General features: G+C 39.5%; 1 protein-coding gene and 1 pseudogene across 1 annotated transcript; both read left to right on the top strand.

Annotated features, from left to right (window-relative positions):
- The first annotated feature begins 6,167 nt into the window (after window positions 1-6,167).
- Window positions 6,168-6,599, top strand: LOC108417208 (histone H2B). The gene has a single exon (XM_017689892.1). It carries the CDS (start codon window positions 6,178-6,180, stop codon window positions 6,550-6,552), a length of 375 nt encoding a protein of 124 aa, XP_017545381.1. The 5' UTR covers window positions 6,168-6,177; the 3' UTR covers window positions 6,553-6,599.
- A 3,316-nt stretch (window positions 6,600-9,915) lies between these two features.
- LOC119262032 lies at window positions 9,916-10,752 on the top strand (annotated as a pseudogene).
- The last annotated feature ends 14,734 nt before the right edge of the window (window positions 10,753-25,486 follow it).

The raw sequence follows: 25,486 nt of genomic DNA, 5'->3' as shown, positions 1-25,486 counted from the left end.
ACTATCACCAGAAAAGCTACGCAGAATGTCTGGAAGAGGCAAGGGCGGTATCTGAGTGAGACGTGAGAGTGTTTGGCCACGGTGCCTTGCGGTAGCTGCGGTCTCTTTTACTATTTTCCTGTAGACCTACTTCTTTTATACATCGTTGTACTGAGTACTTTTATCTGAAGTCACGCCGCTTTTGCGGATCCCGCCGCCATTATGGCGTCCCGCATGGCCTCGGCCAATACAGCGAGCGTCAGATCTTGGGTGAAGATCAGTTTTAATGGTCAAGGAGAAACCCCTAACAGAGATTTTATCGCAGACATGATTTTCCAGTCTCAGTGGCTCCAGGTCCAGGATATTCACTCCTTTATTAGTTTACCCAACAGAAAGGAGTTTGAGTTATGCTTTAGGACTGAGAGAGCCCTGAGAATCTTTTTAGACCACCATGAGAAGAATTCAACAACATGGAAAGATTTTGACTTGTTTTCCCCCTTGAAGACCGACGAAAAGACAATCATAGTCAAGTTCTGGACTGGCCGAATCCTAGATGAAGACATTGAAACCTACCTCAGCAGGTTTTGTACTATTTTAAAACCAGTAATTAAACCCATCCATCCATCCATCCATCCATTATCTAAGCCGCTTCTCCGTCAGGGTCGCGGGGGGGTGCTGGAGCCTATCCCAGCAGTCTTCGGGCGGAAGGCAGGATACACCCTGGACAGGTCGCCAGTAGTAATTAAACCTGTAGACAAATATGGCTTATGGTATGGAATTAGGAAATATCAAGTCAAGATAAAAAATGATGATCTTGGAAGAGAGATCAGTATCCCCAATTCCATTTCCTTGGGTCCACATAATGGGAAGATAACTTACCATGGCCAAGTCTCGAGGTGTTTTATATGCCAAGACACAGATCACCAAGCTAAAGACTGTGGCAAAAAGAAATGCTGGCAATGTGGAACTTTTGGACATAAAGGCAAGGAGTGCACTCTTATAGCCAAATGCACTCTTTGTGCTAAAGATGGTCATACCTACTTCACATGCCCGAATTCATATGCTAACAGATCTAAGGTGATTACAGTACCTGTTCCAGAACATAAAGAACAAGATTCCCAGGAAGGTATCCGGGATCCAGGGAAAAACAAAGAACTTCAATTGAGGAAAGACAAGACTGCGAAAGATCTACGCATTTTCCGCCTTATGCAAACTCCACCAGGTGAACCTATAAATAAAAAAAGTGTTCCAGCAGTTATCAAGAAAATGAGTCAAGTGAAGGTGAACAACCAAGAGGATGAACAAGACCTTCTGGACACAAGTACCAGCTGTGTGGGTGGAGCAACAACAGAGACCCCCATTAACATCAGCATCTCAACCGAGAGCGATAGTGGGGATGATTCAAAGAGCGCAAGGAACATGGACAAGGAGGAAGGATCTTCATCCCTGTCATCATCCTCTTCTTCTTCAACTTTTACATCCTCATCTTCTTCAACTTCGATGATTTCAACTGCTGGAGACATGGATCAAGATGAAGATGGGAACTCAACAAATGAAAGAAAAAGGAAGACTCTACCTGGGACTGAAGGTAGGACAATGACTGAAAAGAAAAAAAAGAGATGACTTTAAATCTGTATGACCTCTGTCCTTCTTAACATCGCTACTTGTAATGTGAGAGGTATACAATCGAAGATTAATAGAGAAAGTAAATTGAATATATTAAGTCATGAAAAATTAGAGGTGTTGTGTATACAAGAAACAAGGTTATCAACACATAGAGACATAGAGGATGTTAAAAATAGATGGAATAGAGGGGTCTCCTTTTTCTCTATTGGAGATTGTAAGGCTGATGGTTTAGGTGTTTTATTTTATAACAAACTGTTTAAAATTACAAACTATAGGGAATTAATCCCAGGAAGATTGATCTATGTGGATTGTTTTTATAAAAATAAAAAAATTAGAATTATTAATATATATACAGCTCAAGATAGAGTAAGGAAAATGCAGCTTTTTAAAGAACTTAAAGTGTTATTATGTGTAGGCTTTTGTGTTATTGTATGTGGAGATTTTAATACAGTTACAGACCAGAACGATAGACTTACTAATAAACCGTGTGAAATACGCCGGGAAGGTGTCTTTCTAAAATCCATGATGCACGAACAAAATTTTAATGATATTTTTAGAATTCTTTACCCTAATAAAATAGATTTTACAAGGTTTAGTTCTACATGTAACAGTCGTATTGACAGAATTTATATAAACAATGAAATTGAAGTGTGCTCATATGAAACTAAAATGCTATTAAATTCTGATCATTTGACTGTAATATGTAAACTTAATTTGAAGGGTGAAATTAAAAATAATTATTGGAAATTAAATATAAATATATTCAATTATAACTATGTCTTATTAGAGTTAAAATCTGAAATTAATAGAATAAAATCTCTTGGAATTTTTGCTCGAAATAATAGAGAATTATGGGAAACCTTAAAAATACAAATTAAAGATTTCTTAAAAATAAAATCTCGGAAAATTAATTCAGATAATAATAAAAGATATGATTCTATGATAAGACAATATATTGATTTAAAATGCAAAAAGATAAGAACTGAATCTGAAAATAACGAATTGGCACATCTTAAAGAAAATATTGATTTAATGAATAAAAATATATATAATAATATTCAGGTTTTAGCTGGAGCTAACTCTGAAGAAATCCAGAACAATGAAAAAATTATGTCTCTGTACAAATCAAGAAAAGAAAATTCTTACATCCAGGAAATATTTAATACTAATGGTGACGTTATAGCAGATCCAAAAGAGATAAGAAAGGTGATTAGAACCTTGTGTGAAGAAATGTACAAAGAAATTAAAATAGACAAAAATATGATGAACAAATTTTTAAACATTCAATTTAATAATAATAATTTGGAATACTTAGGGGATAAAATTTTAGAAAAAGAAGTTACTGAAGCAATAAAACAATTAAATCTTAAGAAATGTCCAGGTAAAGACGGCCTTCCAGCAGAATTTTATAGTAAAAATATGTGTGATTTGAGCAATTTATTAACATGGGTGTATAATGAGGGAATTGAACAGGGTTTTATGTACAACAGTTTTTATGAAGGTGTGCTCTCACTGCTGTATAAAACAGGGGATAAAAGGGACATTAATAACTGGAGGCATCTGACTCTGATGAACTTGGACTATAAAATCTTTGCTAAAATCATTATGAACAGACTACATGAGGTTCTGGATGACGTCATCACAGAAGAACAGACGTGCTCCGTTAAAGGAAGACGGATGTGGGACAATTTGAGCACTTTAAGAGAACTTGTGTGTGATAAAAACAAACAGTCCTTTTATGTTGTAGCTCTGGATCAAAGAAAAGCTTTTGATTATGTGTCGAGAGAATATTTATGGGCAGTTCTGGAAATGTATGGTTTCCCTTTAAATTTTATTAATATGATCAAATGTTTATACTCCGACTCGAAGGTGCAGGTTAATGTCAATGGGAGTTTGACAGACCAGTTTAAAATCTGTAGAGGAGTAAAACAGGGATGTCCTCTTAGTGCAGCTCTTTACATCTTAGCCATTAACCCTTTGATTCTAAAAATAAAACAAGACTTGAGATTAAAAGGAGTTAATATTGGAGATAAAAAACATAATTATAACAGCGTACGCAGATGATGTTACTGTATTTATTAAATCACAAATTGAACTTGACATAATAAGAAATCATTTTAAAGAATATGAACAAGTGTCTGGAGCACAATTAAATATAGAGAAATCAGAGTGTGTATGGATTGGAGATGAAAGTAAAAAATTCCCAATTAATGTTTTAGAAAAAGAAAATATGAAAGTCTTAGGAATATTTTTGAATAATAAAGGATGTGTCGATTTTAACTGGGAACAAAAAGAAAAAGAAATAAAAGATGAAATAGGTAAGTTTAAAAATCATAATTTTAGCTACCAAACCCGAATAAATGTTATTAAAACGTATATAATATCTAAAATAATGTTCTTAGCTTCTATATTTCCTCCTACAGATAAATGGACCAAAAAACTAAATAAAATCTGTTGTAATTTTATATGGAACACCACAAGAGAAGTGACCAAAAGAAATATTTTATTTAAAAGCACTGAGTTCGGAGGTCTAGGAGCAATAGACCTAGCAATCAAAACTAAAATTGCAGCCTGCAAAGTTATTGCAGGGGGCATTCACAGACAAGCAGCCTGGGTAGGAAAATTAACAAACTGGAAAGAAAAAAGAGGAGGCCAAAGATCCAATTTCCCATATTTTAAATTACTGTATTCAGACTTTATTGCAAAACATAAACATCTCAATATAAACTGGATAAATGATCATAGTAAAGAAATATATAAACTAATATGTAACTCTATTTATAGGGATATGATTATTTACAAAGATTTACAACCAAATGAATATAAAGACGCATGTGATAATATTAACAATAAACTTCTATCAGGAAATCTGAGAGATGTATCGTGGCTAATCTCTGTTAGGAGACTACCTGTAAGAACTGTAGTCAGGTGGAGCTGCTATGTAAAGACTATAAAATGTCCCATGCCAAACTGCGACGCTGAAGAAACTTTAGAACACTTTTTATTTGATTGTTATAGATCTAAAGAAACATGGAATACATTACAAAGCTTAAATATAAATATACAAATGAATATGAAGACAATAGCATATGGATTATTTGGAAACTCTCTCCCAAAACAACAAAAGGAATTATTATGGCTAATCATTTGCATTGTAAAAAGTCAACTGTGGAAAACAAGAACGAGAATGACGATAGATCAAGCTTTTGTGTCCAGTGATGTTGTTTTTAGTCAAATTATACGGGAACTGAAAAGAAGAAGGACTATCGATACAAAAAAACAGGAAGGTAAGAAATGGGATTTTCTGACCTTTTAAAATATAAAGTCTGTAACTGTTTTGATATTTTGTATGTAATGATGATGTTTGTTTGTTAATTGTAAACTGTTATATTTTTGTTAAAATAAAGTTTCTTTAAAAAAAAAAAGAAAGGGCGGGAAAGGTCTCGGTAAAGGAGGCGCTAAGCGTCACCGCAAAGTGCTCCGCGATAACATCCAGGGCATTACCAAGCCGGCTATCCGCCGTCTGGCTCGCCGTGGCGGTGTGAAGCGTATCTCTGGCCTGATCTACGAAGAGACTCGCGGCGTACTTAAAGTGTTCCTGGAGAACGTGATCAGGGACGCCGTCACCTACACCGAGCACGCCAAGAGGAAAACCGTCACCGCCATGGACGTGGTTTACGCCCTGAAGCGTCAGGGACGAACCCTGTACGGCTTCGGAGGTTAAACTCTCGACTCGAACAACCAGAAACCCAACGGCTCTTTTAAGAGCCCCCCACACTCCCACCAGAAGAGCTGCTCCTTATGACCTGTTTGGTAGAAATGGGAATTCCAGTTTGGTCCATTTAACTTCAACATTGGGAGGAAATTAGTAGTGATCTTACTTTAATACCAGAACAACAGAGGAAGAGGAACATTGTATATGTTGTGTGTGGTGAGCTACTGTAGGTTTCAGAAAACGCTGTTGGAGTCGTTTAGTTAGTAAAGCCGTTATTATTCATCGTCACAGCTTCACGATTTCTACCTTTTACAGCTGAAACGGTCAAACGCAGCGCGGTTCTCCACCAGAACCCGGTACATCCGTTCAATTTCCTTTGAAATGAACTCAAATGTGTTACTTGGATCTCATTAACTCTGTAATACAGAATGACTTGAACTATTTATTTGAATTTTTTTTTTTTTAGTAAAACAGCATTTTGAGATCCAAAATACACAATTATTATTTAAAAATGCCAAAAACTCAAAACCTTTCAAAGGTGTTTAGAAATGTGACGCCATTTTATGAAAGAGCAATAAAAAGAAATATTTTGAATAAATTTGTTCAGATGTGCTGTGCAGGACACCCAGTAGATCGGAATGCGCGGGAAAGAGAACAAAGACAGTCTTTAGCTAGGAGGAGGAGAGTGGGGTGAAGGAGAGCTAGTGGTTGTCCGCCAAGCGAGCCGTTGTTCATCGTCCAATGACCGTTTGACAGCACTGTGAAGGCGGAGCCTGATCTATTTGAATATCGCAGTGTAAATAAGCCGGTGCCGGGCGCTTCTTCTCATTCTTCAGTCTCACTCGAAGAGGAGAGCCATGCCTGAACCTGCTAAGTCCGCCCCGAAAAAGGGATCCAAGAAAGCCGTGACCAAGACGGCCGGCAAGGGAGGAAAGAAGCGCAGAAAGTCCAGGAAGGAGAGCTACGCCATCTACGTGTACAAGGTGCTGAAGCAGGTCCACCCCGACACCGGCATTTCGTCCAAGGCGATGGGCATCATGAACTCGTTCGTCAACGACATCTTCGAGCGCATCGCCGGTGAGTCGTCCCGTCTGGCTCATTACAACAAACGCTCCACTATCACGTCCAGGGAGATTCAGACCGCCGTGCGCCTGCTTCTTCCCGGCGAGCTGGCCAAGCACGCCGTGTCCGAGGGCACCAAGGCCGTCACCAAGTACACTAGCTCCAAGTAAGAAGTGACCCGGACTTCATCAACACCAACGGCTCTTTTAAGAGTCACCCACGGTTTCGCTTTAAGAGCTTTTCTCTGTTTCTGAGAATGAAAGCGGGGATGTGTCTGATGAAACTTAGTTTGTGTTTTCCTGCGCAGCTTCTTTGCACGTAGTTTCTTTGTTTGGGTAATGGGCGCTGGTGAAATGGCGCTCTCTGCCTCATATATACAATAATAAATGTAACACGCGTTATTCGGGTTTTTGTAGTTTAAAATAATGGTATATTTGAATGTAGTAACACGGTTTAAATGTGCGGCCTGGTGAGCTCCTTTTTTGCTTTCCCACCGTGTGTGAGAGAGAGATGAACTCACTGCATTAATAAAATAAAGGCTACACTAAGTTTGATTTTATTTTTTGTGCTGTCACAAAATCAATAATACAATACAGTAAAACATGTCCTGTGACTTTTGACTCATCCTGTACATCCAGTTTTTGGGCTGGTGAGTTTAAAGTGTTTCTTATCGCTGCTCATTGCTAATATTTGTCATTTTTTTTTTTTTTTCCACCTCAAAAACATTTCCTTGTAAGTGATTATGCACTGGATCAGGTGTGTTGGGCCAGAGAATAGCTGGAATACTGTGTGGAGTGTGAAGAGCAGAATTAAGGCCTTTAGGACTAAAACAATGATAAGTTTGGATTTAGGATTTAGGCTCAGGAAGTATGAACAGGTGTGTAGAAAGGCCCCAGGCTTCTGCTGTATTTAGTCCAAGTGAGTGAGTATAACTGCGTTTAGGGCAGTCATATTGAAGTTAGACTGAGGATAAAGAGTTTACAGCCGGGCCAGAGACGTCTGATGAAATGGGAGTTAGTTAAAGTCTGTTACAGTCTAAGTCTTAGGGCTGTGATGCAGAGACAGGCGTTAGGCTCAGATTAGATTAGATCCAGCTTTGTCATTGTGCAGTTACAGGTGCAGAGCCAATGGAATGCAGTCAGCATCTAACCAGAAGTGCAAAATACAGCATTATTTACATCAAAGAATATAGATATGCACAAACCTGTTAGAGGAAATGAAAGCAGCCCTTACGCCAGGGTGTCCAGTCTTATCCTCAAAGGGCTGGTATGGCTGCAGGTTTTCACTCCAAGACTGAGACCAACTAATTAAATAAGTGAAGTCAGCTGTGCTGCAGCTTGTTTGGAGTGAAAACCTGCAGCCACGCCGAACTTTTGTGAATAAGACTGCACACCCCTGCCTTAGGCTGATGATAAGGTGTCAGGGAGTACAGGTCGGTTAAAGCAAGAACATAAAGCAAAAGTAGGTGCAAGACGTGCCATTAAGCTTACATACTTATGGCTAGGCCTGTTGGAGTTTTTGAAGAAAATGTCCTTGAACCCTAATTAATAAAAGTTTTGTAATGATCATTAGCTTTGAAAATATTAAAAATGGTTATAAATACTAAAACTGAGACAGACAGGCCTATAAGCACTTAACTGAGGCAGGCAGACAGAGACCGGAAAAGCAGGCCCAATATTTCCATATATAGAATAGCACGAACTCCAGACCCAAGCAGGGTATGGGAATGAAAGGAGCCATTGTGGTAGGAAAAAATCACCTGGCAGGTCAGAAAGAGTGAGAAACACTGCTTTTACAGTAGAAGTTAGCTGGGAATAGGAAGGCTAGCTGATAAGGGTTGGTAAGAACTGGTCTTTGAGCCAATTTAATAAGAAAGTGTTTCAAACAACGGACACAGGGAGGATAGAGAGACCTGATAAAACAAGGCAGAGAAAATTAATTAAAAAAAACATCTTGAGTTGGGTGAGAAATAAGGGTTACCAGATTTCTCCAGAAAACAAGACACATTGGGAATTAGAAATTGGGTCCAGGGACATTAAGAAAATACTTTTTTTGACTTTTTTGCAAAGAGTGATTCTTCACTTTTCTTGAACTTTTGCAAGAATGTTTTTTTTCAATTCTTTTAATTTGCTACTCTTTCTAAATGAGAAAACAGATTAAATTAAAACTAAAACTTTGATTTAACTTTATTTAATTAGTAATGTTTTTCCACATCATCTGGGACTTCGGAGCGGAGGACAGGGAGCTCTGGGTCCCGACAGCCTCAGGTTTATACAGTAGTCAGAGTAACAGCTGCTATAGCCCTGAACTCGGAGATCGTGAAAGTCAGTGTAGGGCAAGGCCTTTGACTTCCAAAGAAGACAGTGAGTAATATGATCTTTCCTGCTAGGCCACAGGCTTACGCTGTATAGAGAGGGACTGATGGTAGGTTTAGAGCTCGGCTTTAGGCCCTGGGCTTATAGTAAAGTTAGATGAGTAGCTCCAGTTAAAGAACGTCAAAGTAAGCTTAGGGCAGGGCATCAGGCTTGTGATGGAGTGAGAGTGAACTGAGATGTATCAGACTTCTGATAAAATGAGAGAACTAAAATCAGGTGCAGAGCTCAGCTTTGAGTCCATGTCGTAGAGTAGGCCAAATCAGACTTACAGCCAGGCCTCAGGCTCATCATGCAGTTAAAGCCATAGCAGATTTAGAGCGAGGCTTTAGGTTTATGGTGAAGTGAAAATATATTTAGTTCAAGAACTTTGATTGTTGCTGAGGTCAAAGTAATCAAAAGCATGACAGAAGCTAAGACATGGGACTATTATGTAGTTGGAGCGAGCCATAGGAGTTTTTTTGGGCCAGAGCTCATGCTTATGGTGAAATTATAGTGAGTGAAGGGAGATGTTGGAAGTCGTCAGGCTTGTGAGAAGAGTGATTAAAAGCTGGTATGGAGCTGGGCCTTAGGCTTATGATGTAGTCTGAGTATTTCACTGCTAGTTCCCACAGGGTTGATGATGAGTTCAGACTAAATCAAGTTAGGATCAGAGAAGAGTGAGGCTTATTTCTAGTAAGATTATAAGAAGTTCATGGTTACTTCCCACTAGGGTGAGGGAGAAATTAGAATAAAGTTAATTAGGGTGAGAAGGAGCTTGGGGTTTATTTACCACTGGTGAAGTCAAAGTTTATATATAGCGCTTTATACACCAGCACATCAGCAGAGAGGAGCTCTGCCCACGGCGCCCGCTTGCTTACGCGTGTGTTTTACTCGCTCCAAGAAAGCTCGTTTTACCCTTGATAAACGGGGCGCTTGACCGCTCGTTTTTCTTCCGCGCCCTCGCCGAGGCTCTCCCCGAATGAGTCGTCGAGCTGTCCGAAGGCTCACGTCGCCGTTTACTACCATTTTCCAGCGATTATCGCGCCAAAAGCGCCGCATCTCGTTCGGAGCGGCGACCGCGCGGCGCCTTTTTGAGCGCGCCCTGCGAAACGAGGCGTCGCTGCGCGCTCATTCCTGGACTCGGGACACACGACAGAACCTCTTCTAGAGGACTGAGCCGTTGGGCGCTCAACAATCGGCGCATTCGCTCTTATTTTACCCGATAAATATCACGAGAAAACACAAGTGCGAGCGCGTCACTGAGGCACGGCTGCACAGCGCCCGCCGGGTTGAGTCTACACCGTTCTCGTGTGCCTTTTAAGGGGCGGCCCGTCGCCTGAGAGGGAGGTTCCTCTGAACAGCGCAGCTCCGCTCATTCTCGCTCCCCTCGCAGCAAAAGCAGAACGATGGCAGAAGCCGCTCCCGCTCCAGCCGCCGCCGCGCCGGCCAAAGCTCCTCAAGAAGAAGCGCGCCGCCCCGCCCAAGAAAGCCGGCCCCAGCGTCGGCGAGCTCATCGTCAAGGCTGTTTCGCAGTCTAAGGAGAGGAGCGGCGTGTCTCTCGCCGCCCTCAAGAAAGCTCTGGCTGCCGGCGGCTACGACGTGGACAAGAACAAGTCCCGCGTCAAGATCGCCGTCAAGAGCCTCGTGACGAAGGGCACTCTGGTGCAGACCAAAGGCACCGGTGCCTCGGGTTCCTTCAAGCTTAACAAGAAACAAGCCGAGCCCAAGAAGAAGCCGGCAAAGAAAGCGGCGCCAAAAGCCAAGAAGGCGGCCGCCAAAAAGCCCGCCGCTGCTAAGAAGCCCAAGAAGGTAGCAGTGAAGAAGCCCGCGGCCGCTAAGAAATCGCCGAAGAAAGCCAAGAAGCCGGCGGCCGCCAAGAAAGTCGCCAAGTCTCCCAAGAAAGCGAAGAAGCCCGCGGCACCGAAGAAGGCGGTCAAGAGCCCGAAGAAAGCGAAGGCGGTCAAACCCAAAGCTGCCAAGCCCATGGCGGCGAAAAAGGCCCCCAAGAAGAAGTAAACTCGCCGTTTTACCTTCGTGTCCCGTAATTCCCCCTTCAAAAACGGCTCTTTTAAGAGCCCCACATTTCCACTCAAGGAGCTCGGTTTTCTTTCGCCCTGCACAAAATCATTATTTCTTAATAAAATAATCCCACAGCGGGGAAATTCTCCCTGTTACAGCAGCGAACGGGCAGCGAGGCACTCGAGTGATAGAGAATTAACAAGCGAGTAATTAACTTGGAGTATTTAAGGTTTTTTTACTTGCTAATGTGTAGACAATATAATTTATATATTTACTTTGTAACTATATATTTTTTTTGAAATTCACATGGAATATTGCACGAGGCACTGGTTTATATCACACATGGGACGGTGAGGAGTTACTATATAAACTATTTCAATAGAAGCTCAAGAATATTTAACATTTACTCTATAGAGGGATTTTTAAATATTGTACTCGGAGCGTTGATTATATTGCACAGGGGAAATGGTGATAAATTCACAGTGTTCTGTAAATTGTGATCAATACTGAAAGTACCAAGCTGCCATTTGCAGTGACATGGATTAGGATTAGGCGGGAAAACAAGTGTATAAATTTGCATTCATGTGATTTTGTATTGATTATGTATTTGGATTATTTCATAAAGTTTATTTAAAAAGGAAAACAAGGACGTGTATAAGTTTTCTCTGTCTCTCGCGCACAGGCGGAAGCACAAAAGAGAGGGGTGGGGGGAGAATTTGGGGTACGGGACAAAAACGGTGGGCGGTAGGCGGGTACTACAGTTTGACGGCGCTAAAACGATTGGTTGTTGCATTTCAGCCAATAGAAACGCAGCTGCTTTAGCTATAAGAAGCGCGCTTGGCGACTGGAAAACTTTATTTCAGTTTAATTGGACGAAATTGAAAGAAGTCAAAGATGAGTGGAAGAGGCAAGACAGTTCCCCTGGACTCTGCTGGATTTTTAATCAGTGTTGTATGTTTCTAATGTAAATAATACTGTAGTAATGTTGATGAATGTGGATTTTGTATTTTGTATCTGAAATTGTGTTTGTATTGAAATAATATTCCTTAATAAAGTTTGTTATAAAAAGCAAGACCGGCGGTCTCTTTTGTTGAACAGTTGAAACACCAATTACTCAGTCCAGTGCTTTGTGGCCCGGAAGTTTGTTTTCGTTTATTCTCTTGCTCAATTTGAAGTATCTCAAGTAATTTAACAACAAAAAAAAAGAAGCTATGCATGTGCCCCAAAGGCGCCTCTCCACATGACTCCTTTTATCACTGTGTGATTTCATTAATATTTAAAAAGGGAGATCGCAGTGATCTGGATAACTGGAGACAGATAAGCCTGATGAATATAGATTATAAAATCTTGGCTAAAGTGATAGTAAACAGAATGTCTGGGGTCATGAATGAAGTCATTGAGGTCGGCCAGACCTGTGCAGTAAAAGGGGCATGTGGCATAATCTGTGTGCGATTAGAGACATAATCACGACCAAGAGAGATCAGGACTTTTATATAGTTGGACTAGATCAGAAAAAGGCCTTTGATTTCCTCTCTAGAGATTATTTATGGACTGTTTTAAGACATTATGGTTTCCCAGAGAAGTTCATTAATATGATCAAGCTGTTACATAAAGAATCAAAAGTCCAGATTAACGTAAACGGGATTTTAACTAAGGATTTTAAAATTGACAGAGGAGTGAAGCAGGGGTGTCCGCTAAGCTCCGCTCTGTATGTGATTGCTATTAGTCCCCTGCTGCATAGAATCAAATGTGATCCTAGGCTGCAGGGAGTCCAACTCTCAACCACAGAGCCACTGAAAATCTCTGCGTACGCAGATGACGTCACAGTTTTTGTTAGAGGTCAAGTGGAGTCAGACGTCATCAGAGAGCATTTTAACACTTATGAGGCGGTAGCCGGGGCGCGGTTAAAAAAACCAGCAAGAGTGAGGCCATGTGGATAGGAGAGGGAGATCCAGCCACGATAAACTTGCCCGTTAAAGAAGAGATTAAAATCCTGGGACTCACGATATTAAACGGGAAGTGTAGCAACACAAATTGGGAGAAAAAAGAACAGGAAATTCAGACTGAATTAGGAAAATGGAAAATCTCAAATTATAAGAGCAGGATTCACGTGATTAAGACGTTTATTCTGTCTAAACTGTTGTTTTTGGCTACTATTTTTCCTCCAGATGAAAAGTGTGAGATGAGATTAAATACAATGTGTGTTCGTTTTATTTGGGGAAGCAACAGGGAAGTGACGAAGTGGGAGGTTTTGTATAAACCCCGGGAGAAAGGAGGCCTCGGGGCGGTGGAGTTGGGGAGAAAATTAAAAATAGCCTTTTGTAAAAATGTAGCTCAGGCTATGAGCAGAAACTCAGAGTGGATAGGGAATAAAACTTCTTGGGAGAAAAAAAAGGCAGGGCGAGACAAAACATCCCGTCTTTCAAATTAGTTTATAGTGATTTTATATCAAAATATGAACAATTAAATATTGATTGGAGGAATTCCCCAAATAAATCGATCTATAAGATCATACAGGACAGAGATTATGGAGAAATGTTCCATTATAAGTATTTAACTCCCACCGAAGGACGAGCTTGTGTGAAAAACATCTCATCCACATTCCTCTCTGAGAACGTCAGAGATGTGATGTGGCTGGTGACCGTTGGCCGGCTACCCGTCAGATGTGTAGTGAAATGGAGCTGTTACATCACAACCAGAACGTGTCCGATGACTGACTGTAGTGAAGACGAGACGATTGAACATCTTTTCATTCACTGTCCGAGAACAACAGACATCTGGAGGAAATTACGGCACATTGGGCTGAAGTTGGACATTAATGTTAAAAGTGTAATGTTCGGGATTTTTAATGAAACTTTTTCCAAAAGTGTGTTAGAGTTTTATTGGTTCATCGTTTGTGTTGTTAATTGTAAGATCTGGAAGACGCGCTGTAAAATGGTTATAGAGCAGTGCGAAATACCTGCAGAAACTGTTTATAAACAAATACTGTGTGAGATCAAAAGACTGAGGACAATAGACACTCGAGGAAAGAGAAAGTTCCCCTGGACTCTGCTGGATTTTTAATAGTGCTGCATGTTTCTAATGTAAATAATACTGCAGGAATTTTGATGAATGTGGATTTTGTATTTTGTATCTGAAAATGTGTTTTTATTGAAATAATATTCCTTAATAAAGTTTGTTATAAAAAGTAAACTGGGGTTGAATGAGCTGAGGGTTAAAATGAAAAAAAAGCAAACAGCCCCCCTCCTGACTTGTTCCCAGTGAGAGTTGGACTCCGTCAGGGCTGCCCTTTGTCACCGATTCTAGTCATAATTTTTATGGATAGAATTTCTAGGCGCAGTCAGGGGATGGAAGGTGTCCGGTTTGGTGACCTCAGGGTCACATCGCTGCTGTTTGCAGATGATGTGGTCCTATTGGGGACATCAGGCCGTGAACTTCAGCTTTCACTGGATCGGTTTGCAGCCGAGTGTGAAGCGGCCGGGATGAGGATCAGTACCTCCAAATCCGAGGCCATGGTTCTCACGCGGGAAAGGGTGGAGAGCCCTCTCTGGGTCGGGGATGAGCTCTTGCCTCAAGTGGAGGAGTTTAAGTATCTCGGGGTCTTGTTCACGAGTGATGGTACAAGGGAGCGGGAGATTGACAGGCGGATTGGTGCTGGGTCAGCAGTGATGGGGGCTCTTTACCGGTCTGTTGTGGTAAAGTAAGAGCTGAGCCATAAGGCAAGGCTCTCGATTTACAGGTCGATCTACGTTCCTACCCTCACCTATGGTCATGAGCTTTGGGTAATGACCGAAAGAACGAGATCGCGAATACAAGCGGCCGAAATGAGTTCCTTGATGACCTGTTTGAGTTTCATCCATAGGTTTTCTGGTTCTCCGTCAATTATATTTAACAATTGAGAATTTTGAAGTGGATTTTTTCTCCAGGCAATATATTTAAAGATTTTTTTTTTCTTTTTCAAATTTCTCAGAATAGAATGTTACATTCAAAATGTAGTTGATTCACAATGGTGAGCATTATTATGTCATGTGGTCCTAGGAATGTTCTAGTATGTGACCCCTGAATACACTATGGGAAGCTAATGTGTGGAAAAGCAGTATTACTTTGCAGTCAGGAAGATGATGGTTTGTCTTCCATTTAAGGTGTACGTTAAAACCTGGGGGTATTAAAAAAGTCAAACAGCTCCCCCTCCTGACAACAACATTGGTCTCCATATGAAACAGTTTTTGTACAGTGTAGCTGGGTTTCCTGTCACTGTGGGCTTCAGAGCGCAGTAGTAGAGTGCTGAGTCTGATACTGCAGCAGAGGAGATTATCAGATCCACAAGCTTTTTGTCTTTAACTTCAGCAGACATACGAGGAGGAAGAGGATCACTCAAAGTCCCATGTGAGTAAATGTACAGGAGAAACTCTGGTCTGGATCTGGGAAACTGACGATACCACTGAAGAGCATCATTAGTGCTGGTATTGTAGTTACAGGAGAGAGTAACATTATCTCCCTCTGAAACATGCAGTTCTTCTACAAGTGGTGCAATTTTCTGTGCTGATGTGTCTCCTAAAATGGATTATTAAAGAGAAAAATATGTAATATATTTATTTATTGCACGCATTATTTTTTGCAACAGTTAGGAATTTAACAAAAATCATTAACATTCTCTTACCTGACAACAGTGCTAGGAGAGAAAGGATAGAGAGCAGCATGTTGATAGAGATGTGAAGTGACTGAGAGTCAGAGCTGAATGGGATCAGTGTAGCTCTCTGCTAAGATACACAGCACCACCCATAATGCAGCTCATACACTTAATCACAATGTACTGCCATCATGACTCATTTTTTATGTTGTGATAATTTCGATACAGGTATAATAATAATGCTAATAATACTACTAATAATAATAATTATAATTATTATTTTTATTACTACTATTATTATAGTTGAATCTGTCAGCCTGTTAATGATGGGATGATGGTATGTCATTTATTTTCATGGTACACAATTGTTTTCATGGCTCTTTGCAAAGGCATTTAAACACTACAGACTGGCAGAACTGCCAAAATTCAGTGAACTGTGGGAAGAAACGTATGCAGATACAGGGAGAACATGCAAACTCAACACAGAAAGGACCCTGATAAACTGGCAGGGGAATTGAACCCAGACCCTTCTTGCTATGAGTCAACTGCACCACCATGTCACTCAACAAGCAATAAACATTAACATAACTGAACACACATGTACACATAAATTATAGATTTTTCTTTTCTTTTCTTTCTTAAAAAACACTCTGAAGTAACCTGAAATATTGTGTTACATTCTTTAGAAAGACAAACCTCGAGGGTCCAGGATATAAATAATTTGTATATCTACCAAAAACACTAAAAGACACAAAATAAGCCAGTTAGCTAAGAGGTGTTAATCTTTCCATGTATCTGTCTGTTTATTGTTGAATTTCTGTCGTAACCTCATCATTTAAAGCTCCAAAGTGTAAGATTTGCTTTGTTAAAGCTGAAATAAGTAGCTTTACTGAGTCAGAAGAAAAAAGTGCTAGAGTATGTCATCTGTTCTGTGATGCAGCCGTGTAAATGTTGGCCATCATCAGAACATCATGAGTTTGATCCCTGGTGATGCTACAGCTTTCTGTGCCCAGGATCCCAAATGGCCTCACTCACTTGGGTAAGCAGGATGGTGGGTTCTTAAGTTCAACCGACATTTTGTATTGTTTCAATTTCCATGAGAGAATTGAACAAATCTCAAAGCTTGCTTAGTGTAGCTTTAAGCAGAAGTCTGATCTGGACTTAGTCATTATGGGTCTAACATTAAGCAGAACTTAATATTTATCTAAGTGCTATCTGGGACAAAACAAAAGTGACTTCATGCAGGTGTGAGTCACAATAAATGCAGATCACTAATCACTTCTAACAGGGTGTAACTGCTGAAGAATGTTCTGACAAGCGCAGAGCAGGCTATAGTAAAATGTTTTAATGCAGGGAGAATCCAAAAACAAAGTACAAGCAGTTGATGGTCGGTGCACAAGAGATCAAAAACATAGTCCAAAAAGGGTAAGGCAGAAGGCGTTAACAGAAACAGGCAGAATATCAATAACCGGAAAGTGAAAACACAAAAACAAGGCTTGGTAATGCACAGGCACTGAAACAATACTTCACAAAGACAAGCGCTCGGTGACAAACATGATCAGATGAAATAAGATCAGAGTTGAGCTGCATGAGCTTCATTGTGAACTAGGAGTGGGTGGAGCTACAAGTGTTAAGATAGAGATCATACAACATCAGAGAGTCAACACAGCTATTAATGTCTGATGCTGGAGACCTGAACTGTCACTCAGAACAATCATGCTGCTCTTCATCTCTGTTTTCATCATTGCTTTCAGGTATATACACACAACATTGCAAGGGATTAAACTTAAAGAAGAGCATGTCTTTAAATATCTAAATATTATATTTTTTCTGTCATGTAGAAAACATACAGTACTGTATGAAAGTTTTAGGCATGTAAGCAAATTTTTAAACAATTTACCTCAGCAATGAGTTTATCACAATATACATTAGAATAAAGTCATACTCATAATTCAAGTAAGCATAAAAACAATAAAAAGTAACAGGAATTTCTTGGGTCAATATTTTTCCTTGACACCTTCACAGCCACCAGACATGAGTACAATTTAATGAAGCACTGATTGGTCAAACCAGGAGCTGCTTTTAACTATATATAATACTGTAATACTGGGCTCCCTCGGGGAGAGTTTTGAAAATGGTTAAACAAACACTAACATCCAGAAAATCACTATTCATTGTATATATATATATATATATATATATATATATATATAGTCCTTGAAACAGGTGAAATCAATCAACACTCAGGCGAGCGTGAATGTTGGTAGGGTTCCTGATCATGTAACCTCCCAGAGACTTCTGGGAGTTGGAGTTCTGGACAGAGTGTGGGATGTCGGTCTACGGAAGGCGTGACACAGGGTCAGAGATTCTCTTGGTAGTCCATTTATTTTTAAATCACCTTTTTCAACATTATCATGCAGCACTGCTGATAGCAGACATGGCGGAAGAGTGTCTACAACATTGTATAGAAACAAAAATACATGATCAAGTGCAGAGTTCCATTCCACACAGTGTGTTTGTGCAGTGTAGCTGGTTTTCCTGTCACTGTGGGCTGCAGGGCACAGTAGTAGAATGCAGAGTCTGATACTTCAGCAGGGAAGATTGTGAGCCTCATAACTTTGCTATTTTTATCACTTGTAGCAAATAACTGTGCTGCTTTAACAGGATCTCCGGATTCAGTGATGAAGAGAAGGAATTCTGGTTTAGATCTGGAATATTGACGATACCAAAACAAGCCATATGGAGAAACACTGTAGTTGCAGGAGAGAGTAACAGTCTCAGCATCTCTGGCAGGTATAACAGACCCATGAGATGTTATCACATTTTCAAAAGAGTCACCTGTTAGAAACGAAAGTGGAAACACTAATGTTAAGAAATTTTGATGATATACTGAAAAACAGGGGTTTAAAGTATCTCTTACCTGTTAATACTGAAAGAATCAGAAATGCACAGAAGAACATGATGGTTAAAGAAAATAACAGCAAGAGGAAAAGTCAGAAATGAGGTCTGTCTTCTGTGAAAGCACACAGCTCCACCTTCTGACACTCTCAGAGGATTCCATGTCTGCTAAAGCTGCACACCCACCCCCAGTGACTTTGAGACCCTATGATAGGATCTACACATCACTAGATACAGTGAATTAGAATGATCATACCACTGCATACCAATATATCAGACCTGTAGATCCTTGGTTCGTCAAGGGTTCATCTGTTAGGACAACGGTTTATATAAAGCCATGAACACTCAAAGAACCACTGGCATGCTAACACATTTCTTTCCATGGTGAAATGGTTCTTCAGATTGATGGATAAAATGGTTCTATATAGCACCAAAAGGGTTCCTCTATTGTTACAAAGTTGACAATGTCACAATAAAGTACCTATTTTTTTTTTTTTTTTTAAGAAAGGTTCTGCATAGAACCATATAAAACACTTTCTATTACAGTTAATGAGTACAGGACGTTCCAGTAAACCAACTTTGCTACTGACTGAGGCTTCAGGCATTACCAGGATCATTGAATTTGGGCTGGCCTGTACTTCCTCCTCACAGGCGGCCTTTGAAAGGATAGAAAGGATTTAAACTCACCATCTCATGTCCACAGTACAACAGTCAGCAGGTTGTGCCGCTCTAAAAATCCTACATCGTACTTTTATTCTGTGTCCATAAAATGGTTACACTGTTTAAAAAAGATGTTTTAAGTAATATTGCTAGCTTAAATGTTTAAGTTAATTAAATATCAGACATTTACTTGTTCTCTTAACTTAATGTCTGATGTCTAATGACAAAAAAACTGTTTAAGACTGCAACAAATCATTTTTAAATTACCTTAACTAACCCCTTAATCCCACTAGTCCCTGTTTAAAAAGAAATGATTGTCATTACATTTACACAGCACAGGTAATCATTATCAGTGATGGAAGTGGGGAAGATTTGTTTTGAGACGTGTGTATTTTTAATGCATGGGCCACCTTTGGCTCACACAGCAGTGCTAACAGTGAACTAAGCCTTTGCAAGATGTGGTATCATGCACAATTCCAAATAAGTCAGCACTGCAGATAGTAGTTATAGTTACCAAATATAAGTATAGCAAAAACATAATATTTGATTGAATATGAACTGAATATGAAAACCATATGAACTGTTTTTTTTTTTTGGGGGGGGGGGGGGGTTTTTTTTTTTTGTTAATATGCTTGTTGCGAATTTGGTGCTTGCAACATGTTACAAAAAAGTTTGGATGGGAGCATGTTTACCACATTTAGCACTTCTTGTTTTTAACAGTAATAAATAAAGGTTAGTGTTTTCAGGCTTCAAAAATGTATTAATTACTGTAAAAACAAAAGCGTTAAATGTGGTAAACATGCTTCTATTCAGTTCTGCACACAGAATTTTTTTCTTCCCCTGTGCAGGTGATTTACTTGCTTTGTGAATGTATCGACAGAAAGTGTTTACTAATAAGAGTTTGTCAAGTTTCAAGTCTATGTGAAGACATATGTCACAAAAATATACCCATTTTCTTGATGTAGTGCCACGCAAGGGATCAAAGGTTTTTGACTCCTACCCTTTACACACTGAGATTTCAGAGGTTTTTGATGCTGTTTTGCACCATGTATGGCGAAAAGATAAAGGCAGAGTGAATAGTTTTTGAGTAATTATAGTCGAATGATGAGCTAAATATAATCTGGTTAACATCTTTAAAAAGTCAGTTCTATTACACTTCTATAACCTAAGAATAGCTTAGCCAGGTGGCACTGGAGTCCCTGTAGTTACTGAATAATCTGAGTGTTAGTGTGAGTCTCTCTGAAGTGAGTGCAGTTATGAAAAACTACAACAGGAAACTCCTGCTCTGGGGAGCTGCTCCACTGTGCTCTCTATATTTATAAATTTATAAATTCTTAAGTGTACAGAAGACTTTGCTTAAAATAAATATTTATACAGAAAATTGAGCTTTTTAAGAGTCTTTGTTACTGGAAAGAATACTCTAACAGGTGCAGTGTTCTTCAGATAATTTGTGAATGGCCTCTTTTTGTTTTAGAGGCCATGTTGTTCAATATAATCTGTCTTGTATTTAATCCATACAGTTTAGAGATGATGTCTTTCATTTGCAGACCTATGAAACATTTTCTACACTTTACAGGCAGGTTTTATTACTTTACCAGCAGATTAAAATGCATACGTAGTCATAAAAACATTCAGACAGTAAGTTAAATGCACATAAAAATATCAGTGATTTGAAAATGTACTTTGATTTTCATTTAAACAGAATCGGTGCAAAGATAAGATCTTTATGATTTGATTTATCTACTTAATTGTGTTTTGTAAAGATCTGATCATTCTGAAACTGATGACTGCAGCAGATTCCAAAAAAAGGTAATTCAAGACTAGAAACATTGTTAAATGGTCAGAAAACCTTTTGAAACAGGTAATGAAATCATGAATAAGGAAAAAAAGCAAAGCAGAAGCCACATGTCAACACTGTCCAGAAATGCCACTGACTTTTCTGGGGTAAAGCAAAAATTCACAAAAACCAACAAAGTCTGGTCAGAAGATATAGTTTCAGTTTGCACTGACTAGCGTGTTTGAATATGCTTCTACATGTGGGGATCTCCCAGAATTGGATGAAAATGCAATCTTCAAAACACCGGGAGAGTTGATCAACACCTTCTCCTTAAAGGGCTGGGCTACTCACACCCATCTTCACCCATCTGCTTGAACAGAAGCATCATAGCGAGTTTTCAGCTGGTTCCTGCAGTGCCTTGATCCCTTGTAGTGGATTTTTGTTTAGCCAAATGTAGCACAAGTTCTTTGACTTGGTAGTGACAGAACTGGGGTATTATAGGCTGTGGCTGCAGACTCCTGTGTGTCCGGTCAACCTAAATTGACTCGCTGAAATGCTCATTTTCCAGAAGCTGGCAACAAATTATGTCACCTCCTTCTCTTTGATACAGAGAATTCAAATATTTTGGTGACAGGAATGTGACTCCAAGTCCTCCATTTAGTCTGCAGGCAGGATGCATCTTTTGTGGTACAGCACATTAAATTGAAAAATTAAGGTGACGGTAAATTAAAAGGAGTGCAGAACTTCTGGAAATATGTCTCCTCCATCTATGGGATGGGATTTAGTATTTAGCATTCACTTCAGTGTAGACTTGGTAGGTTAGCATGATTCTACTAGAATAGCAGACTGACTGCATGAGTCATGTATTTGTGAGTTCTTTTCCTGTTATTGTATCATATCAGATCACCCATTAATAAAATATAAATGCGATCCTTTATATATCCTTATATAGATCCTTTATAAATTATAAAGAAATTATTGACCAAACTGTGGTGCTGAGGCTAAAACTACAGTTGGTGAGACCATCTACTTTCTTATCCTGATGAAGACATTGGATGGACAGCCGTGAGTGAGGTGGTTGAGCTGCATGAATCATGGAATGTTTATTTTCTCTGTCTTGTGATCAATTCAGGAACCAGTTTACCCTAATCTTTCATTTCAACCTTTTCATGTTAATAGATCTCTGATCCTTGTTTCCATATTATAAATGTTTTTCTAATATTTTTAAAATATTAAGACAGAATTGTCATATTTTTGTTTTATACATGTTCTGGTTCTTTACCTTCCAGTTGCATTTTTATTGTTACCTCAAAGTCAAACACCAGATGTTCTTTAAACTTGATTTATCTGTAGATGTTTCATTTGCACTACAAGCATGAGTAAATTGTGGCCTAAGCCTGTGTCACTAAGCTGGGCTAAGACCCCAATCCATTTATGGGGGTGGGGGGCTTTTATGATGCATATCAACCTGTGATGTAATAATACGATTTTATTTTCTTTCCTTTCTGCCTTTCAACAAAGACAGTAAACTATGTATTGTATCAGATTCTAATCTTACTTTAAAATGTCCACTCTATCATGCACCCTTCCATCAACTGGTGAATATATGCATCTTTTAAAAAATATGAGAGGCTTTCCATTTAACACATATTCATAATATAAAAAGTACATAACAAAGACAGATACATACAAACAGAATGATAGTTGATTGTTCACACATCTACGCATGTACATTTTTTGTTGTCTGTACTTAGTTTCATACACACTCTGTTGACAGTAATCTTTTTAAAAAGTAAACTATAAAAGGAATAACTTCAGATGTTACATTGTATTTCAGGTTTGAGGGATAAGTGTAGTTGTAATTTTTGAAATACTTTATTTATGTTTCTTTTTCTTTTTGTTCCAGCAGCAGGTGTTAGTGGTGTCTTTGTCTGGGTTTGTGGTTCACTGATATCATGGTGTAGTGAGGAAATAAGTTTTTGTACAGCCTCTCAGGGACTATGTATCACTGGGTCTACTCTAAGAGCACAGTAGTAGAGCGCAGAGTCTGTGAGCTTTAGTCCACTGATAGTAAGTTCAGTAGATGTATCAGTTGTTTGTGCTTCAAGTCGAGTGTCAGTGGGGGTGCTCTGGCTACTACTGTATGATTTTGCTCCTTTATACAATAAATACTCTGGGGCTTCATTAACACGCTGCTTGTACCAGTAAAGCAAAATGTAAGTACTGGTTGACTCATATGAGCATTTCAGAGTAACAGCATCTGTTTCTTTTCTCACAAGGTTGGCATTTTCCTCCTTTGGCCCAATTGTATCTCCAAATGCACCTGTATTAAGAAAATAAAAAGAGAAGAAAATTTAAAATATAAAACAAAAGAAAATAATTGACTAAATAAATAAAATTAGAATAATACATTTCTCTGTATATAATGAAAATTTACCTGATGTTACAATGAGATAAATGATTAAGTATCTCTGCATTTGCAGTATGATGTATTGTTGAGCCATTGTGAAACAGAGTGGGCTCTGAGTTTAGAATTTAACATGAAGAAATTAGGCTTGTGGAAATGCACTCAGGAAATGCTTGTGGGCAATGTTTTTTTTTTTTTTTCGTTTTTTTTTCTTCAGCATGTGGTTGGCTGCTCTGAGACGTTGTAACTGTTAACTGAGTGTCACGATTCGCCCCTCCCAGTCCTCGATGTGCTTTTGTTTACCTTTTGGTATTATCCATGTGCTTCCTTGTTTTGATTCTTCCCTGTCCTGCCCCCTTGTTTCCAGACCTTACCCTTGATTTTTCTCACCTGTGTCTTGTTAACCCACCTGTTAACCACCTGTGTCTTGTTACCTTGTTCTAGTATTTAAGCCCTGTGTTTTTCCCTAGTTGTTTGCTGGTCTTTGTATTGTATTGTTTGGTGTTGTATCTTTTGGACTTCTTACTCTCTGTTTTTGTGTTTAGTCTGTGTTCCTTTTTATCATGTCTGTCCATCATTCTCTCCATGTTGGCTCTGTTACCCTGGACTGTTTAGACCCTAAATCTGGATTTGCCCCTAATAAATCTCACTTCTCCCAGTATATGCGCCCACCACATCATTGTTCCCCTGCGTTACACTGAGCATTTACTATGATACAAAAACCCTGAACAAACTGCAACCGGCTCAGTGCTGTAGAGCTGAGGATTGTGCTGAATGCTTTCCAGTTAAAAGATTCCAGTTAAAACTCTTAAAATATATGCAGTAAAAAGGATACACCCACTTATGATTTTTTTCTTTATTCTTCATAAGTGACCACACTTTAACATAATAATAGTTTTCAAGCTACATTGAAAGTTAATTGACATTTTCTAACTAAAAAAAAAAAGTCATAATAAGCCATATTCACTATCCTGTTATCTTCAAACTAAATTTAAACCCAGCAATTTAAACCTCCGAAAAATATCAAAGTTCTGGAGGGAATCCTCATGTTTTCCCCTCACCCATGTGGTGTGGTGGTTCTTGCACTACTACATGTATGGTTGTGTTAGATTAGGTATGCTACAGGTGTGGTTATGTTAGGTTAGGCATGTTATAGGTGTGGTTTTCAGAATCAGAATCAGAATCCTTTATCGATCCCAGAGGGAAATTGCAGTTGTTACAGTTGCAACCATTTATGTAAAAGGATAAACACTTTAATAATGTAAAACAAAGATAAAGAGAAATTTGCAATATGTACATGAGATTTCAATACTTATGAGTATAGTAAAATGGCAGTGAGTGTGATAGTAAATATGAAACATCTAGTATAAAGCAGTTCAAATAATGTCCATCCATCCATCCATCCATTTTCTAAGCCGCTTCTCCGTCAGGGTCGTGGGGGGGTGCTGGAGCCTATCCCAGCAGTCTTATTGTGCCTCTGAGTTATTGCACACACAATAATTATTATTACACATATGAGCAGTTTTGGTATTGAGTTTTGCACAGATGAACCACACTTTGTGAATCATACACTGAGGGAGTACTTATAGAGTTTGATGGCCAAAGGTAAGAATGACTTCCTGTGGTGCTCTATGGTGCATTTCGGTACAATGAGTCTTGCACTGAATGAGCACTTGTGTCTCATCACTGTGCCATAGAGTGGGTGGGAGCCATTGTCCATAATGTCCATGGCCTGCAGCTTAGACAGTGTCCTCCTTTCCGGCACTGCCGTCAGCGAGTCCAGCTCCACACCCACATCACCGGCCTTGCGGATCAGTTTGTTGAGTCTGTTGGCATCTGCCACCCTCAGCCTGCTTACCCAGCATGCAACAGCATAGAGACTGTATATATGCACCACCACAGACTCATAGATGATCCTGAGCATAGTCCAGCAGATGTTGAAGGACCTAATTCACCTCAGAAAATAGACACGACCTTGGCCCTTACTGTAGAGAGTGTCAGTGTTCTTAGCCCAGTCCAGTTTATTGTCAATATACACACCCAGATATTTGTAATCCTCCACAGTGTCCACACTGAAACATGGGTCACCGGTGCCTTGTCCCTCCTCAGGTCCACCACCAGTTCCTTTGTCTTTGTCACATTGAGCTGCAGGTGGCTCTGCTCGCACCATGCGACAAAGTCCTTCATCGTCACCCTGTACTCATCCTCATCACCAATGCTGATACATCCAACTATTGCAGAGTCATCAGAAAACTTCTGAAGGTGGCAAGTCTCTCTGTAGTAGCTGAAGTCCGTGCTGTAGAGGGTGAAGAGGAAGGGAGAGAGGACAGTTCCTTGTGGAACTCTAGTGTTGCTGACC

This window comes from Pygocentrus nattereri, chromosome 2 (assembly GCF_015220715.1).
Source record: "Pygocentrus nattereri isolate fPygNat1 chromosome 2, fPygNat1.pri, whole genome shotgun sequence".
Taxonomy (NCBI): Eukaryota; Metazoa; Chordata; class Actinopteri; order Characiformes; family Serrasalmidae; genus Pygocentrus; species Pygocentrus nattereri.
The sequence above is the reverse complement of the archived record's forward strand: the minus strand, read 5'-3'. Positions and strand labels throughout refer to the sequence as shown.

Excerpts from the sequence above, each read along its gene's own strand:
- LOC108417208 (XM_017689892.1), top strand. The coding sequence starts at position 6,178 with ATGCCTGAACCTGCTAAGTCCGCCCCGAAAAAGGGATCCAAGAAAGCC.